The sequence below is a fragment of the Alternaria hordeiaustralica genome (assembly GCF_023758085.1).
Source record: "Alternaria hordeiaustralica strain BMP 2776 chromosome Unknown scaffold_18, whole genome shotgun sequence".
Taxonomy (NCBI): Eukaryota; Fungi; Ascomycota; class Dothideomycetes; order Pleosporales; family Pleosporaceae; genus Alternaria; species Alternaria hordeiaustralica.
Genome location: NW_026056790.1, coordinates 406237 through 424488, shown reverse-complemented (window position 1 = coordinate 424488; position 18252 = coordinate 406237). Strand labels below are relative to the sequence as shown.

Sequence of the window (18252 nt, the reverse complement as noted above, 5' to 3'; positions counted from 1 at the left end):
GCGGGCTGATCTCTTCAGCGCCACATGTTTGCCTTGTGTCATCTTCACGCTCACCATCACCATCACAGATCAATGAGCGGAAAGTGATCGCTGCCTGCTCTCCGCAGGCAATTCGATTATCGCCGTGGTAACGTCATCGATTTTAACGCGTGAAGCTGGGATGAGACCGGCTGCGCGAGCGACTCCCCACCCGCTCTAGGCGACAGTAGCCAGCGATACCAAACAACCTGCGACCAGCACTGCCTTTCCATGTGAGCTCGTGGTTCTCGTGACGAATCTGGTCACACATCACCCACTGCCAATACCCGTGTTGATCAACAACCATTCTGATCCTGGATCACATCAAAGCCATGGATCTCCCCACCGAAGCGACCACCATCCGCAAGGTCGTCCCCAAGACGCCGCAGATCAAAGCATCTCAGGTCTTCGATAAAGAGAATCAAGCTCCTCCAACACCATTCAAGCCCAAGACCAAAGAGACAAAGCTAGCACTTAATGACGAGACCTCAGACTTCACCATCATCTGCGAAGGCCAGCATTTCATCACCCATAAGAGCATCCTGGAAGCCTCGTCGCCGTACTTTGCGCGTATGTTTCGCTTCAACGGTAGTGTGAGTATTAGCAACCACATCGACATACATGTCATACTGACAGAATGCAGGAAACAAACAGCCGAGAAGTACAAATCCCTGACGTCGACACGGTTACCATGAAGCATATCCTAGACTACATGTACACATCAACATACCAGTTCCCCGGCGGCGAGACTGTCCACCCCACAGCCTACTGCAACCACAGCACCTACGCCTTGTTGCACGGTCCCCCTACAGCCCCCCAGATCTTCAAGCGCAAATGTCCTTGTGCCGGCAAGACGCTATCGGCTTCGCACCTCCTCAAGCACGTACGCATCTATACGGTTGCCGACTACTTCGACATGCACGACCTGAAGACCTTCGCACGCCAGGGAGTCATGGATGTTCTGCATGTGTACTGGCAGTATGAGGGTCTGGACTTGGCTGATGCGCTGGAAGAGGCGTTCACGTCCACGCTGGATGATGATAAGGGGATTAGGGATGTGCTTATTGATGCCATGAAGATGCATCCTGGGTTGGTCGTTGATGAGGGGGATGTGGAAGAGTGGTTGGAGGATCATCCTGAAGTGAAAGTGAGGGTTAACTGGGATTGAAGAGAGGGTTGTGATGCCCGACTGAGGTTACTAGATCGCCCGGGTGTTGAGACAAGAGAAGGAACGGACTGCTAGTGATTGTGCAGCAGTGTCTAGTAGAGTGGCATTGCTTGGTAGTCCCGATGAATTAATGCCGGCACCATCTTTAACATCGGTCACGTTCGACCTCAAACAACGAGCTTGCAACGATCGGCTATACCACATGTAAGCTACTGAAGCTTGATACCCCGCTGACGTAACGTCCGACGTCCAAGACCAAGCGGAATACCTATCAACACGTCAGCGCACGAATCAACAACACTTCAAACCCATCAACCTACCTGTACCATTCATCCCACACCCATCAACAAAACACGCACTCGCCGTATGAATATACCTAATCCTCCCCCCTTCAACCCGAAACATATGACTATCCGGCGTCCCCTCGGTATTCCTCGTGCGATCCAGCCCCGTAAACCCCATGAAGATGTCCACAACACCCATCACCTCATCAACAACATACTTGCGGTTAGTCATAGGGATATGTTCCGGCAGCCCACCGATATCGCATGTATTCGCAGAGAGGTTGCCACGGCCGGTATACGCGCCGCCTTCGAGACGGGCGCAGGGCGTGCCGAAGGGGACGTGGACGGAGACGTCGTTGCAGCGGTCGGCGTAGGCTTCGCCGGCTGCTTTGATGGTGTCGCGGGTGTCGCGGGTGGATTCGGGGATGGGGCTCCAGGTTTCCTGGCTGTTCCAGTAGGAGGTGCCGGTTGCGTTGAAGGCCCAGTCGCCTTTGTCGGTCACGATGCTGTCGATGAGGTTTACGTTGCCTTCGGGGTCTAGGGTCATTTGCGTGTGTATGACGTATGGGTGCTTGGTGTCGGTCACGATGAGCTCGGTCATTGTTTTGCATTGTGTGGTATCGAGGATGGAGCGATGGGTGTCAATGATTAGACCGGAGGCTGGTACGCCGTTTAGGAGTGAGGCGGTTTGGTTGTTTTCAAAGTATTTCATCGTGTAGGCGATGTTTTCGAATCGGTCGTGTTGGCCGGTTGCCATTAGGTCGACGTAGGAGTCTGCTGTGTTCTGGAGATATTCGCGGGTGCAGTCGAAGGCCATGGCAGACGTTGCCATCGTGGCTAGGGCAATGAGGAGATGAACCATGGTGGGAATGATGACGGTGCTGTGGCCAGAGCGAGGTTCTTTGACTCCTTTAAACTCTGCTGAGACCCAGTACTGCTGCAGGCTGTAGAAATCCTCGCGAAACATATGCCCGCGTTGCTGGATCCCATGGGCGAATAGTAGTGATGCATGCGCTTCCCGTACTCTGGGGTTGTGGTCTCCTTCTTAGCCATATTGATGAAGGGTGTGGGGCACTCCGGCATTAGACCTTCGTCTCCAGGTACCTCACAACCCCACACGACTGTTGTTCGCGGGCCATGTATTGACGACGTTTCTCTTCAAAGCTCTTGCTTCCTGACATCCGGCAGGTGATAGCAATTCCTCAGTCGGCAGGCGACCCAAGAAGCCTCGCAGACATTCTTGCAATGCTCTTCATCCCAGTCATCCAGGTAGTCCCACAATGTGTTCATCGATGCAGCCTGTGTAACGTCAGTACGCGACCATCTCGATGCGGCCATTTGAAGATACATACTATTTCCTGTGGTGATGGCTTGCGAGATACGTCGTCGGTGTCCAATTCGAAATCGGCTTGCACTGGCTGCGACGAGCTGTGGTGCTGGTCTTCCGCTAGAAGCGCGAACGCGTAATAGACGCTGTATATCAGCAGAGAAGAGAGTACGAGTACGAGCAGAATATGCGCGACTCGGAAGAGCAGCTTCATCGCAGGTTGCGCGGCGGTCTTGGCTCAGTCAGGCTGCTGTGGATTGTTCCTGTTGGGATCTCATGAATCACGGGATTGTTGGGTGACCGAGCGCGCTAGCGCGCTTCTCGCACCACGGCCGTGCCACGCGTCTTCTCCAGTGCTTCCTTCTTTCACCTTCTCAACACTTTCATCACAAATAACAATTACACAGCAAACGTATCGCGACATAACGTCTTATTCACTCTGATGTCGCCAGAACACGACGATGAACGCGTTTACACTTCCAACGTCGCCACATGCGCGTTGCGCTTCGACGCGTCTCCCATGATCGGGAGTCATATCGATCTGTCGAGCTGATTGCACATACTTCAACAAGCTGACACAAGAACATGTCCTTCTCAACGTCTGATTCGGAAGTCTGCTAGCTAGCGCAATAATGAGAACAAGTCCAGCAATATGTATTCTGCGCTTTACAGAGCCAAAAGCCCGAGCCTCGAGCGTGTGAATGCCGCGCTGTACTGACTACGGTTCCCAGCCGGGTGTGTTTTCACTCGAAACTAGACAGTCGCGGAAGCGGTGCGCGAACCAATCGAGCCTTCACGACTGCCCTTGCTCAGAACTCCTGTCTATATAATGCACCGCTCTCTTGGTCTTATATCAACTACAGCCGTTCTGCACCTCTCAACGGCCGCTCAACCTCACGTCCTATATCACACCAAGCGCAACACGCTCTCCTGTTTTCCTAATTGTCAGCTATCGGCCTTACAACTAGCTCAGTCAAGACGGTTTCAACAATGAGCAATGATAGCTGGGACGACGATGACCGCCGCCATGACTCTCGCCGGAAGACGAAAGATCGAAGAGTGAAGAATGAAAAGAACTTCCTCGAGACGTTGATGGACTCATCAATCGAGAACAGCATGAATAAGCCACTGTTCCAAGCTATCAAGCTCTGGATCGATTGCAACATAGGCATAGACCTCACCTATCTGGTTTGGGCTATTGCTTTATGCATCCCTGCTCGCACATACGGCAAGGCAACATACGACTGGCTCAGTTCGAACCTCACAAACTCACTTGAGCTCGACAGTAGCGATGCGCTGGTCACCGACCTTTTGATGTGGATCAGCAAGCAACCGTCCAACCAGCTGTTCGCCTGGCTTCCGACTTTCGAGCATCTGGAGTGGAAAGATTTGTCGCATGAACAAAAAACCGCCAACAATGATGAGAGCAACTCTCACCATCTCATAGCTTCTGCTGGCTACACTCCTTTCTTCCACGAAGGCGTACCATTCCTCCTGTACAAACCGGATGGCCGAACCTACGACAAACTCACGTTACGCTGCATGTGGGGCAGTAAAAAGCCCATCGAAGCCTTGCTGAAAGCCGTTCATAAGACTGTCAGCGGCCAGATGACGTCCCTGACTGTCCTTTACGTCTCTGCCCATCGCAATGTAAACCATACTTCGAGGAAACGTAGTCTTGAGACGATTGACATGAACCCACTCAAGAAACAAGAGCTTCTGACTGATCTCCAGGTGTTCTTTGCCGATGGGACGGAGGACTATTACTACCAGAATGGAACGCCATACCGGAGAGGTTACTTATTCTATGGTCCGGCTGGCACAGGCAAGACCAGCTTGTCTACCGCAATTGCGAGTCATTACAATTTGCCGCTTTGCGTCATCGACCTTGCAGGCATGGACGACACCATCTTGCAGAACGATGTGAAGAATCTGCCCGCTCGCTGCGTCATCCTCTTCGAAGACATTGACGCTGCGGGCATTGTCCGTGAACGCACCATGGCGCTGCCGCCTTTGGAAGAAGAAGAAGATAGTGACGAAGATGAGGAAGAGGAGGAGAGTAGTTCAGATTCCATCAGCTCATGGAATGCAAGGCCGAAGAAGAAGAAGCGTAGGAATGTGGATTCTAGAAAGAAAAAGTTATTGCCTCCGCCGCCTCCCCCGTCGAGGACAAAAGTCACTCTAAGTGGTTTGCTGAACACTCTAGATGGACCTGGATCGCGAGAAGGCCACATCGTCATCCTGACAACAAACGCTCCTGATTCATTGGACGAAGCTTTGTATCGCCCAGGTCGTGTAGACACCCAAGTGTATCTCGGTTTCGCTGATGACATCACTGCTGGAATCACATTCACACGCATATTCGGCAGCGACAAGCAGGTAACTGTGCCGCGGAAAGAGCTCAATCGCATGGGCCGCCGCTTTGGGCGTATGGTACCATCCGACTTCTTAACCCCCGCTGAGATTCAGAAGTTCTGCATGAACAGACGTGGTCAGCCACAAAAGGCACTCAACGAATTTCCCCAGTTCATCGACGAAAAGCGGACAGGGAAGACAAACTTCCAGTACGACATCCACCGACGTGCCCCGCAACCCACATTTCAGAAGAAGGAAGACGTACGTGACGATGACTCCAGCGGCGAGGGTCAGGACACCCCCAGCAGTACTGATGAGTCTGCCGAAGACGTCAAACAACTGAACCCTGGATCGCCCCATGCATCATCAACGAAGTCGCCCTCTGCAGCACGGCGAAGGAAGTACGTGGTAGAGCAGCTGCATATAACTCATAGCAGTCACAAGTATGGAGACGATGCTTTGGCATACGGCGATTATCATCCGAGACGAGGTCAACAAGTTTGGGAGGACCGTCTAGCCGACAGTGTTGCCAATGCGTGCCTGGAGATCAAGGGGTTCTTTACTGAATCACGGCATCCGTCGCACGGAAACAGCCTGCGTGCAAATCGGATTAAAGAGATGAGGATGCCCAATCTTGACCCACGCGTGACCGTACCGTCACCACTAACTCAGTCCAACCTCGATGCAATGTCGCTTGACGAACCTCCAGCGGCATCGCCATCTCCGATGGAGCTTAGAGATTCATCCGTATATTACACGCCCCTGTCAGTTGGCGAACAGATTGAGAAGACTTTTCAGCATCACCGCCGGCCCAGTCATCCAGATGTAGATGGTCGTCGAAATGCCTACCCGCATCACGGGCTCCTGACGGAAGTAGCCGAAGGTAATGCCTGGGAGGATGAAGTCTCGCCGGCGCCTGATACAGTGTTACTTCGCAACCTAGACCCGCAGCCGTTGGAGGATTTCGAGCAGCGCTGGGACTGATAAACTGCACAACAGAGCCCAAAGGTTGCGAGGTTGCAAGAGGCGGGGCGAGGCCACGTCGGCATATACCTGTGGGGTTAGGAGCTTCGGTGTTATTACCCAATAGTATGTTGCATCAATAGAGTCTGCAATCTGTTCATGCACTCAGAGCTGGGAAAGCGATAAGCGAACAGCAACGCAAGGACATAGAGTGCCGTTTGAGAGATGAATGAAGCGGGATGGAGCAGGACGGCATCTCAAAGGAAGACTTTCGGAGAAAGGTGGTCCTGGCTTTGGAAGAGATCGCGATCTGCTGATTCAGCGACGTCGGATCACACTGAATGTGCTGCATTCCATAACATTTCTCCGCGTTACGCGATAACCTTAGCGGCCGTCGAAGAGGATTCTCGTATTGCGCAATGCTCTGATGATGACGCATCATATCCTTGCTACGTGACCCGCAGGCCCGGTGGCTAGACGGTTGTGACAAGACTGCATAAAGACGCCGGTAGTCATGGTATTGAACCTGATGTGTAGAAGTGTAGCAGCCCTACTGGGAACAACTTGATGACAGTTGGGCTGAAACGGTGTCGGTGAATATTGGACGCTTCGGGGCGCGCAACCCTTTGACACTTGGAAAGACCACTAGAATAATTTGAGGGGCCTCTTGAAGATTTGTGCAAAGCCGTTCAAGCGTAAAAAGAGTACGATACCTGTAATCGTTGCAGGTGTCCAACTACCTCGGTAGCGCTCAGGTATGTGAGAACGGTACCTATCTAGCACATTCCCTCAGCCCACGTGACATCGCGTTCAGAAGCACCATGATTGGGTCGGAGGGCCCATCCGTACCAACAACACTACTCCTGCACCAGCACTGTTCCGTACAAGAAGTCTGGCACAAACCTGCTTATGCAAGTCAGTCACTTTCACTCAGGGTCATCCCGCTCGACGATGCACCGAACTTAGACTATCACTGTTCATCGATCCTTCCATCGACGTTACACTAACTACAGATAGCACCGGGTGGACTACACGTCCTGTACATGAGTATGAATCGCTTGGCGATGGGGGTATAGACCGTATGTAGGCTTGCTTCTTCCATGCGAAAAGATAGCACCGGGAGGACCACACGTCCTGTACATAAGTACATATCGCTTAGCGTTGAGGGTATAGACCGCATGTATCCTTGCTTCTTCAATGGGGAGAATTGCCGGACCCTTAACTGGGTCGACTAGAAACGAGCTAACCCATTCTCCGGCCCAAGGTTTCGCTTCACGGTCCCAGTAGTGCAACTCATCCGGGCTCGACCGCATGAACTAAGAAACATCGGGTTGTACATGCCAGTGGGCTCCACATCAGGAGAGGAATACCTAGATACTCGACCATCTGCTCAAGATGTGGAGCTAAATCAAGTTTTGAGATATGAGATATGCAGAGAAGAAGCACGTCCGGTAATTCGGAGCCATGGAGACAACCAATTGGTGTGTTCAGCCTGGTTCTGGGCAAAAGGGGTTGTTTGTAATTGGTCACAGTATCATAGCCAGTGCACAATCAGGTTTTCTGCCCAGACAATTCTCGCAACCACAGTCTGTGCTACAGATTGACTCCACGTATATAAAACGACCATCCAAACGAACGTATGCAGCATATCTCTTTGGGAAGGTTGTTCCGATGTGTATGTAGTTCTCGAGACAGAGAATGGTTATCTTCGACAAGGAAGTGGACAGATCGAGTGCTATGACCCTGGAGCATTGTAAGACGGGTACTTCACCCGTAAAGCACTAAAGCAACGCCTACAGCTCAGCCCATGATAGAACCCATCAAGGGATATACAAAACTGGCATGCGAGCGATCTTTGTGCAGTCGTTGCGGCTGTCCATAACCAGGTGGAAGACCTCATCAGGACCGGACCCTTCGAGACAGACGTAGGGACCATGTTCGTGAGAGCTGCGTAGAACGAGAATGCCACAGATCTCGCACATAAATGGCTCGAGATGTCAAACGTAGGACGATGTTGGCAGACATCAAGCGAGACCTATGCGGTCGGAGATCGAAGCTATGAGAGCCTTCTTTTTTTGCACAGGCTAGGCCCAAAGCGCCGCTAGCTTACCCCACCACAGGATTCAAACGAGAGCAGCAAGGAGATTTACACCGAAACCAATGAACGACCTTTATCTTTTCGCTTATTTGCCAGTTCCGGACCTTCTCATCCGCTGCCCAACATCTCTGGACCCTGCGCTGTTGCGATTCTAGAATCTGTTCGTGCACAGGTGAGAGCCGCCACCAGTAGCTTCAACTAGCTCGCATCGGAACCGTGGGATTATACCTTTACTACACGTTTGACACTTAAAGCCACAACTTCGCCACTCATCTGTCTACCAGGACTTCCGCCTGCTCTTTACTTTTTGGCGGCATTGACGCCGGCAGCGCCACCTCGAAGGCTACCATGGGACTCCTCGATCTTCCACCAGAACTTCTTGACCTGATCATTGACCGTACCGCACCTGATGGTCTTGAAAGCTTCGTGCTCTCATGTAAGACTGTGTATGGACGCGCTGCGTCCCAGATCCGACAGCACAATGACATGCGCAAGACTTGGAGCCACACGACTAACATGAGCCGGACTCGTCGCGGTGACACATTGGCTATCCTGCACGACATCTCTCGCGATCCGATCATTGCTGAGTACATTGAGACTCTTTCTCTCTGGGATCACCGGCAAGACGATGAAATGCCGGATGATACCACCCCGCACAGTTTCCGCGAAGATGAGCAGGAGATGGAAAATATCAGAGATCTGCTGCGGCGCGCCGAATATTACGCCGATGCTGACGAGGAAGAGTGGTGGGGTCGTATTCTGGAAGAAGACAGAGCGGGTGACCAGTCGAATATGGACAAGTTGTACGCGACCGTCGCGTTGTTAAGTCTTCTACCCAACCTCAAAACGTTGCAACTACCTGATAGGTGGCATGAGGTCAGGGAAGGTGAGGGCGCCGAGGCTCTTGTTTCCAATGTGCAGTCGCTTGTCGCCATGTCCAATGCAAGTGGGCACCGGCAGAAGGCCCTGGCTCGACTTGAGACTTTGTTGCCGTTCGTGGAGGAAGGGTATGACGTCAGAGTTGGCTTGCAATGTCTTGCGCCTTTCATGACCCTCAATAGTATACGAAACATCTACGCTGTCAGCTGCGTTGCGGTTGACGAGGATTGGGGAGGTGTTCCCTTCAACTGGCTCAACCCAAATGTCAAATCTCCTTTGACCCGTGTCGAATTCGCCTACTGTTGCATGGACGCTACGGGACTCTCGGCCTTCCTCACAAACACACCAGCTCTCCAAGTCTTCAAGTACTCACACCAAACAAAATGGGATGGTCTTGAACACGACTGGAACGCGGGCGAAATGATCGAGGCCCTGGCGAACTACAACAGCGATACTATTGTTGACCTCGCCATCACCATTGACGAGCTGCATGGCGAGATTGTAAACGGTCTTTCCTCGTTTCTGCGCTTTACGAGATTGCAAAAGCTGGAGGTGGACGTTGAATGCTTCTGTGGACCGCCACTGGAGAGCGGACAGCGCCAGGGCCGTGATGCGCATATTCCAACTGGTGCGCGGACGTGGGGGCATATCGACATCCCCTGCATGGGCGACATGCTTCCGGAGAGTATGAGAGAGCTGCATGTCAACACAAACTTCCCAGAGCCGTCGGAAGAGTCCCTCAGGGCTCTGTTCAAGAACATCGTGGTGCGACGTAAAGACAAGCTCATCAACTTACATACGGCGATCATACGACAGTACGGGTCATCCAGTGCGGGAAAGATTGCCGAGAGCCATGATGTCATTTTGGAAGTATTCGGCGCCGATGGTGACAACCTACTCCCAAGGTCCATGATGCCACTGTGGAAGAGAGAATTCAACAGTCGCGTCGGTGGGATCGTATTCACAAATAGCTAGAGCGAGGACCTGGCGTCAACTGGAAGATCGCAACATTCTAGGTGCGCTGGGCAGCTGGCTCACGGATCAGAAGACGCGGGTTTTGACAAGTGCGGTGTTGGTGTAGTACGCGATGCTGGAAGCGAGGCGCTTGTGTGTAGGCAGTGGTGATTCTGGGAAGTGCCAGAGGTTATGGCTGGCTATCGCCAATTCTGAATTCTTTGTACATGTATCAACAAGAAGTCAGTTAATCCGGAAAGCAATGAGAATGTAAGAACGACCTTCCAGTGATCGCGAATGTTGTGATGCCCCTGCATAGTCAGCATGATAGCGCGAGTCACGATTGCGTCATACTAGCGCCCTCTAACCAGCCACCTCGCGCATTAACAAAATCATCGCATGTCAAATCACACACCCAATTTCTAACGACGATGGACCGCGCAACTAACCACGACCTTACAGATATTCTCGACGCCATGGTACTTTTTGAAGCGCATGTTTCTACTAACGTGATCGCGATCGCGATACGCGAGCGACAGCTAGCACGACTAGTCCAGCACATCCGATGCAAGAAGGAAGGTCATAGCCATCCGTGACGCGAGATGTGTCTCTTCACCCGACCGGAACAGACCAGCATTGTATGTAGCCCATCCAGAACTTTGAGCGCCACTCCAATGGCACGGGCCTTGGTCTCGTTGTGCGTCCAGAGCATGTGCGCATTGAATTCAAGAGGTCAACCAAGGTACGGTTCACCTTGACTCACTGAACATTACCTAGACCCACACACAAAGATATTCGTCCGTCAAAACCACCGACATTCGCATTCTATATCCTCTCCTAATCCCAATCCTTGACTGCGAGAATGAAGGTGCCACTCGAAATACTCCAATGCATCTTGGAGCTAGCTTGCGCTTCTTACACCCGCGCCGAATTTTGGCAGTTGAGACTAACTAGCTGTACGCTGCTCAACCCCAGTCAATCTTCTCCTGTAACTAACATCCAATAGATCTATTCAACGAAGAAGTGCGTTCACTATTCATCACAGACGACGTTTTCAAGTCATTACGAAATTATCTCATCGATGGCGGCGGCGGAGGTCCCTACGATTGTCGGAAACATCTCTGGGGTGAGGTCCCAGCTGGTCTTCGCTATGCATACCTCCAACATCGCGTTAAGAAGCACGGTGCCAAGCACAGTTTGTTCGCACACCTTTTCATCCCCGTGTATGAGTCTCAGCTCAACAAGCTGAAAACATCGGAAAGAAACCGCGCGGCTAGACATGAGAAGTTGAACCGGTGGACCAGCTATTGTATGCACGAGTACTGGGAGGAGACCTGGTTAATCGCGCACTGGTCTTCAGCAGCGCCAGCAAAGGTATTGCCACACTACGATGACTACACCGTCAACGACCGTCCCGAGAAGCGCATTGAGAACGATCGCAAGTTTCTGGAAATACTTTGCGCTATCGATGCGGACGATAGAGGTGCAGTGCTCGAAGTATTCGCCGGCTTCCACAGCGGAGTGGACGATTTGAATTACTGCTTCGGTACCACGATCCTCGCTTTTGCAGCCAAACATGGAAGTCACGAGATGCTTACACTGCTACTCCGTTCAGTCAAACGCTTGACTTACAAACAGTTATACAAGTACTTATATATCGCCATCACAGAGTCCAGCAACCCGCTTGCTACTATCGACGTCTTCATTAACCACCTTTCCCGGCACTTCAGAGATGCAAAGGGCAACGTCTTCACGAGAACAGACGTAGCAAGACGCCTCCTCACCCAAAATCTTCTTCTCGCAGCCTTGGCAAGATGGGATCTGTTAGTAGTCGACGCCATATGCAAATGGATGGACAGCATTCCAAACTTTCATGGCAAACTCGACATGTTCAAAGCAATCTTCGCCCGAGCTCTTCCCGATCAGACTCTGTGCGCGTTGTTCCCCATTTTTGCGACCCTGGCAACAAGGAGTGAGAAGATGCCGGGACTCTTGGCCATGATCCCCACGCACCACTTTGGTACATCATACCAGCAGCGTCTCCGAAGTAAGTTCACGGAGGTCCGTAGTCATGGCCGTTTGATAAGTTCACGTCACCCTAGACTGCCACGCAATGGTGGAGCAAGGAGTTACACAGGAGCCGGTTATTTCCGTAAGGTCCACCTCTATTCCAAAGAAAAGAAGTACATCGATTTGTCAAACTCATTATTCCTGGCAGTGGCGAACGGGTCGCTGGATTCGGTTGATAGGCTATTGTGGGCTGGTGCGGATGCGGAATATGAAGAAGACGGAGGGAGGTTGCTGGACGTGGCATGGAATGCCGGAAGAAAGAACGAGGTTGCGCAGCACATGTATGCGCATGGTTGGAGCTTTAGGAATCGTAAGTGGGTGAGGCCTACATACACTCCAGGCCCCAAGACTCGTATCGGCGACCATGTTCTTATACTACCGGCCATCGCAATTGTGGAATTTTCGCCATAACTTGGTGCGGGGTTTCAGGCATCGTGTATGTTGTTTGTATTGCGGGAGTCGTAATTGGCTCGTCGTCTAGGAGCCATCGCAGTACCATAGCTTGTTTGAGAGGGGTTCGTCGTGTAGGTACAATTAGTCGCTAGTTTCTTTGGTGTCACGGCCGTAGTGAGGGCAAAAAGAGGCTAGACAAGAGGCTAAATGATATCCACCGGTACAATGCTTATAGCCGAGCGGATGCAAGTTGAAGCCTCGTAATCGTACAACATCTCGTTCGGTCTATCTATCTAGGATGGAAAGTGCCCGGTTCGCAAGCGTAACGTCGGGCGATGTCTTCGCAGGGCTATCTTCGGACTACGCCAAATGCTCCATGATTGGCACAGCTTCTTAAAATATGGTTCCTGGTAAGTAAATCTCACTTTGGAGGTTCTCTTTTCGTGCTCATTGTACGAATTATGGCGTCACGGCGCGAATCTCGGTGTTATGTTGACCGTGCTCACCGGCGGTAAGATTAAGTCTCTCTTCGGTATTGTCTACGGGCCGTTTGCAAGCTTACACCCGCGCCAGGGGGGAGGCTGTAATAATTGTTCCTCCCGTTCGCTCGCTCTTCATCGTAAAGTTTGTTTTACACATTGAACCTCGGAATCATCGCCAGACCAACAATGCAGAGGCGCAAAAACCAGCAGGTAGCTTTTGCGGCAGTCGCATTCCTTTCTGCCTTTGCATCCAGCTCGCCAGCACAACCACTCTCGCACCGCGATGTAGCGTCCCTATCCGACGTTCATTCTCGATCACTTCAAGAGCGTGGTATACCGCTCGTCGACTCAGCCATTCCCCTCAAGCTACGTTCCGACGCTGGCAGACAACTTGCGAAACGCCAGAGCGGTGGGCCATTACGCACGATCTATGATGGGGCGCAATACGCCATTGACGTGACCATTGGCACGGAGACGCTTCAAGTTTTGATCGACACTGGAAGCAGCAGCTTTTGGGTACCAAAGGCCGATTTCGTATGTGTAGACGTAAACGGCACGCAACAGTAAGTCCAACGCATTACCCAACTCTCGTCTGGTACCTTGAATCTGATATTGAACGTTCCTCATTGTAGATCTCAGCCCACTTGCGGATTTCCAAAATTCGGCCCCAAAAGCTTTACTGGTGGCCAAATCGCGGACCAGAACTTCAACGTGACATATGGTGGAGGGGAATTTGCGACTGGCATTGTGGGTCTTGAAGACGTTGGCTTTGGAGGTGTGACCGTCAAGAATCAGAAGATGTCGTTCGTTAGCAGGACCTACTGGCTGAGCGCAGGCAATCTGACTAGTGGACTTATGGGTACGTGAGGCATGTTGTCTGCTTTGAGTGTTTGCTAACGAGAGTGACTAGGCTGGGGACTCGGTGCCACCACCGCCATCTTTGAGGGTGCAGACCCGTCCCAAGACGGCGGAAAAAAGCCTATATTCGTCAAACCATGGCTGGAGACCGCCTATGACCAAGGCTTGGTGGCAAAGCCCATCTTCTCGGTCGTACTCGGCAAGAGGGGCAAAGACGACGCGGACTTGTCAGCTACGGGCTTCCTTACGATAGGAGGAGCGCCATCGTCATCGTCGTTGCCGCTCACGGGTACCTACGCTACCACGCCTATCCTCAAAGAGACTTTTGATCATTACCAGCTGGAGAACGAGTATGTCCACTATGTCATCCGACCTGACGGGTTTGTGGTCAACTGGAAGTTCATCGCCTGGGCACCAGGTACCTCCGCGGGCACCCATTACGGCGACAGCCAAGAACGATTCACGATCCTGGACACCGGCACCGCTTACACCATGATCCCGAAGGCCCTTGTAGAGACAATCGCTGCAGCCTTCGACCCCCCAGCTTCCTTCAGTGAGGATGACGGGCTCTGGGTGGCTTCGTGCAATGCGAAACCACCTTCTGTCGCCATTCGCATCAACGGAACGGACCTTCCCTACGCCTCATCAGACGTTCTCGTCGACGGCACTCTAGGTGTAATCGACGAGCAGAAGCAGACATGCATAGTGGGTTTCATGGAACCATCTACTCCGCCTTGGGGTGGCGACCTGCCGTATATCCTCGGAGCCAACTTTCACAGGAATGTACTAGCGGTACACGATGTTGGAAATAAGGTAATGACGTTTGGTGCGCTGAAGTGGGAGTAATTGCGTGTTCGTTGCGGCTCTCATAGCATACACAAGATTACATGTCGACAGAAAATACCTAGGTACCTTCACGTCTGTTATGCACGGCAATATACCGTAGCTTTCTAAAGGTCTGTCATGTTCGTTCGCGTATTGTTCTTCCCCTTTGCGCGTTAGCATTCCTTCCCTTCATGTCGGTCCGAGGTCGCGACATACACTCAGGCCAAAAGATTACGCCGACGAATGGATGCTGAACTGTGTTAGCTCGGTCCTCGCAATGTAGCAACGTACCTCACAGATAAGCTCATCACACAGCTAGACGTATCACTCAATATATTTAGTCTTTGACTTATTGATAGGCATAGCTAGGATAGAATCGCCTACGCAAAGACTACCGCAGCAAGACACAGAGCTCCAGGGAGACCCTGGATAAAGAAAATCTTGGTATTTGCCGTCAACCCTCCATAAACACCGGCCACAAATACACAACCCGCGAAGAACAGAGCGATTTGAGGTGCAAACACGGCACTGGGGTGGACCAAAGACCACAAGAGGCCAGCTGCCAGAAATCCGTTGTACAGGCCTTGGTTGGCGGCCATGGTCTTGGTTTTGGCCGCAAAGTCAGGCTTGAGTGCAAATGCTTTCAACCCTGCTGGTGAGGTCCAGAAGAACATCTCCAAGGCCATGATGTAGACATGGAGCGCGGCTAGTAGAAAGACGGTGATAGAGGCGAGGAGCGGCATTGTAGGCGCAGATCGAGGGTTGGATGCGGTATCGATTCGAAGAGATGATAGTTTGTGGGTGTGGTCGAGTCTGGTGACGAGGGGGAACCAAGGTGAATAAATAGCTAGAGGCCACTTCGGCTTTACTTGAAAAACGCTAGTCTGAACGCGTTGCAGGAATGCTGGCGATACGGGCAAATTCCTTCCTATAATGCCGAAGTTTCTCACATTCCAGCGAGAATTCGAGATCAAGCTATGAAAGTATCTCGCTCCTTTATATATCCCGTTTCTCAACACGATCTTACCCCAGCGTACTATATGTCGGATTTGACTATCATTTCGTAGCAGAGCCTGCGACTTGGCATCGTTGCGCAATGATTGACAAGATTGACGATGAGGCTGATAGGCGGGGCGGCGGTAGCTACGGTTAAAGGGCGGAGCTGTGGTAAAAGACCGAGACGGCAGCACGTGAAAACGACAACACCTTGGCGTCAGCCTTGAAGCTCTTACTACCATTGCGACCCAAAAAAGGTGACTCAAGTTCACCACTAACCAAGTATCACAGTAAAGTTGATGTATTCTTACAGCTTGAAAGGTCGAGCTGAGGGTGCACGAGGCTAACGCAGACGGGTCAGGCGCAGACGGTTCAGGCGGGGCAGCTGTGAGCGCCGGTCGTTTCTTAGCCTTGCGCCCTGCATGGCCCCGGCGGACAGCGACCATGAAGCAACAACTACATCGACATACAAAAAGATTGAACAGCCAAGAGTCTCCATCGACGTCGACACACCTACCTTGCATGTTTCTATCGTAATGTAGTCTGCGGATCTGTTCAACATCTTCCTTGTATGCCCAGGTGTGGTGCAACCACGTCAGCCATCTCCGGTTTCTTCTGGCACGCCACGAGTTCCACTTCAGATCTTCTACTCATGGCCCAATACAGCTATAACTGAGTCCAGCAGCATAGGAGAGTACGTGAGTTAAATTAAACCTAGTATAGGAGTAGAGAACTTGTCGGAGAGGCCTGAGCAGAACTCGGCCGTAACAACAGTCGTGACGGACACGGACGGGGTGATAGTCTTCCGAGAAAAACGCGTCGCCAACATGATACCAATCTATCAACAGTAGCAACAGTCCTTGCGCACCAACTTGAGGCTCATATAAGCTGGTAGCTTTTGTAGAAACGTTACTTACCAACACTCGATTCGGCCACGACAACTCTTTCCAGAATCAGACACAGCTTCTATCATCTCGACTACACCTATGATTTCTGCTCTAAAAGTTCTTCTCTTGATGAGCAGCCTGATACTCGCGTCCGGGGCAATGGCAGAGGTACGGGTTCAAAGCAATGCGTTATTGGAAGAATAATGCTCACATCCGATCAGAATTCGACATGCCAGTTCAACATGGGTCTTGATACCGTAGGTTTACCAGAACCGAGCTTCTCCAAATCGTACTGAGACGCTGATTTTCATCAGTCGGATGTTGCAAACACCAGCTATGTGCGCATGATGAAGAACGTCAAACTTCCTGTTTCCGGAACGACGTACCGCTACGCCATCAACCCTCCATTCGACAAGGGAAAGCCATATCTCTTGTTCCTTCACGGCTTCCCAGAGACTTCGTACAGTTGGGTCAACCAGATCGAATACTTTACCAGGCGCGGCTACGGCATCATAGCCCCAGACCTTCTCGGCACCGGTGGTACGGACAAGCCCGTCGAGTTGGAAGCTTATAGTCTGAAGACAATGGCATCGGAAATTGCTGAATTGCTCGACTGCGAAGGTCTTGATAAGGTGGTCGCAGTTTCACATGACCTGTAAGTCCAATAACCACATGTTTCCTCGTTTCCAGACCGCTAGACTGACATGCATTAGTGGATCTTTTCTACTCTCCCGCTTTCACGCATACCATCCTCAGTATCTCTCAGCTCTTGCATTCTTGGATATCGGCTACTACGGCCCCGGCACAGACTTCAACCAAACCTTCGTAGAGGCTTATAACAACATGTCACAAGCCACATTCGGATACCCCATTCTCGGGTACTGGTACTACTTCGATCAACCAGACGCGCACGTTCTCTTGGATGCACATGTAAGTTCAACATTATGACTGAGCATGGACTCAAGCTTACAACAGTACAGTTGGATTCTGCATACTCCCTAATGTTCTCGTCCGATACACCAAAAGTAATGGTGGAGAACTTCAACACGATTGGTGCACTTCAGAAATGGCTATCAGCTGATCGAAGAGCGGAATTTGGCAATGACTTCATCACCACCTCGACCCGAGAGCAATGGAAAACCATCACTCGCGCACAGGGAGGTCTTGAGGCTGGTCTGAGATGGTACAAATCTTTCTTGCGGGGTATCAACTCCGCTGATGAGGACGGTAAGATGTTTCCCAGATGCCCGCTTTGTTTCGCATGACCTAATGCAGCGTAGAGATTCGATCGATGTCGGGTATCATTGAGCAGCCTAGTCTGTTCGTCGCGGCCGAGAGGGATGCGGTTGGCATCCCGTCGGAGCAGTTACGTACTATGCTGCCATACGCTCCGAAAATGCAGATTAGGAGTGTTGATGCTGGCCATTTTGTTCATATCGAGCAGGCTGATGAAGTCAATGAGGCACTCTACGACTTCATCCAGGGCCTCCAATAGGTGGATACCAAGGTAGCAACGGGATCTGGGAAAAGCTGGGGTGATTTGCTCCTCCTCTTCTTCTTCTTTGAGATGTTGTAGTCATAATGTTTGTCGTGGAAAGAGATTGTTCGGTGATCACACTTTTCCTCTTTGCGAGTACATATACTTGCGGTCTTCATCATTCGAGAGACTCCTCGCGTTCGGATTGCTAAGAGTTT

At 51.5% G+C, this 18252-nt stretch overlaps 6 protein-coding genes across 6 annotated transcripts; 5 read left to right on the top strand and 1 right to left on the bottom strand.

Annotated features, from left to right (window-relative positions):
- Positions 1-350: 350 nt before the first annotated feature.
- On the top strand, positions 351-1186 carry J4E84_007874 (uncharacterized protein; the record flags this gene model as incomplete). The annotated part of the gene is made up of 2 exons (XM_049390452.1): positions 351-611; positions 662-1186. 2 exons carry the CDS (start codon positions 351-353, stop codon positions 1184-1186), a joined length of 786 nt encoding a protein of 261 aa, XP_049241912.1.
- A 209-nt stretch (positions 1187-1395) lies between these two features.
- On the bottom strand, positions 1396-2437 carry J4E84_007873 (uncharacterized protein; the record flags this gene model as incomplete). Its single annotated transcript, XM_049390451.1, has 2 exons — positions 1396-1454; positions 1546-2437. The coding sequence occupies 2 exons, from the start codon at positions 2435-2437 to the stop codon at positions 1396-1398; spliced, it is 951 nt and encodes a 316-aa protein (XP_049241911.1).
- A 1350-nt stretch (positions 2438-3787) lies between these two features.
- On the top strand, positions 3788-6136 carry J4E84_007872 (uncharacterized protein; the record flags this gene model as incomplete). Its single annotated transcript, XM_049390450.1, has 1 exon — positions 3788-6136. One exon carries the CDS (start codon positions 3788-3790, stop codon positions 6134-6136), a length of 2349 nt encoding a protein of 782 aa, XP_049241910.1.
- A 2425-nt stretch (positions 6137-8561) lies between these two features.
- Positions 8562-10067, top strand: J4E84_007871 (uncharacterized protein; the record flags this gene model as incomplete). The annotated part of the gene is made up of 1 exon (XM_049390449.1): positions 8562-10067. The coding sequence occupies one exon, from the start codon at positions 8562-8564 to the stop codon at positions 10065-10067; it is 1506 nt and encodes a 501-aa protein (XP_049241909.1).
- A 410-nt stretch (positions 10068-10477) lies between these two features.
- Positions 10478-14695, top strand: J4E84_007870 (uncharacterized protein; the record flags this gene model as incomplete). Its single annotated transcript, XM_049390448.1, has 7 exons — positions 10478-10525; positions 10693-10778; positions 10824-10843; positions 11053-12397; positions 13246-13554; positions 13624-13850; positions 13902-14695. 7 exons carry the CDS (start codon positions 10478-10480, stop codon positions 14693-14695), a joined length of 2829 nt encoding a protein of 942 aa, XP_049241908.1.
- Positions 14696-16716: 2021 nt separating this feature from the next.
- Positions 16717-18052, top strand: J4E84_007869 (uncharacterized protein; the record flags this gene model as incomplete). Its single annotated transcript, XM_049390447.1, has 5 exons — positions 16717-16725; positions 16872-17212; positions 17271-17487; positions 17538-17784; positions 17838-18052. The coding sequence occupies 5 exons, from the start codon at positions 16717-16719 to the stop codon at positions 18050-18052; spliced, it is 1029 nt and encodes a 342-aa protein (XP_049241907.1).
- Positions 18053-18252: the final 200 nt, after the last annotated feature.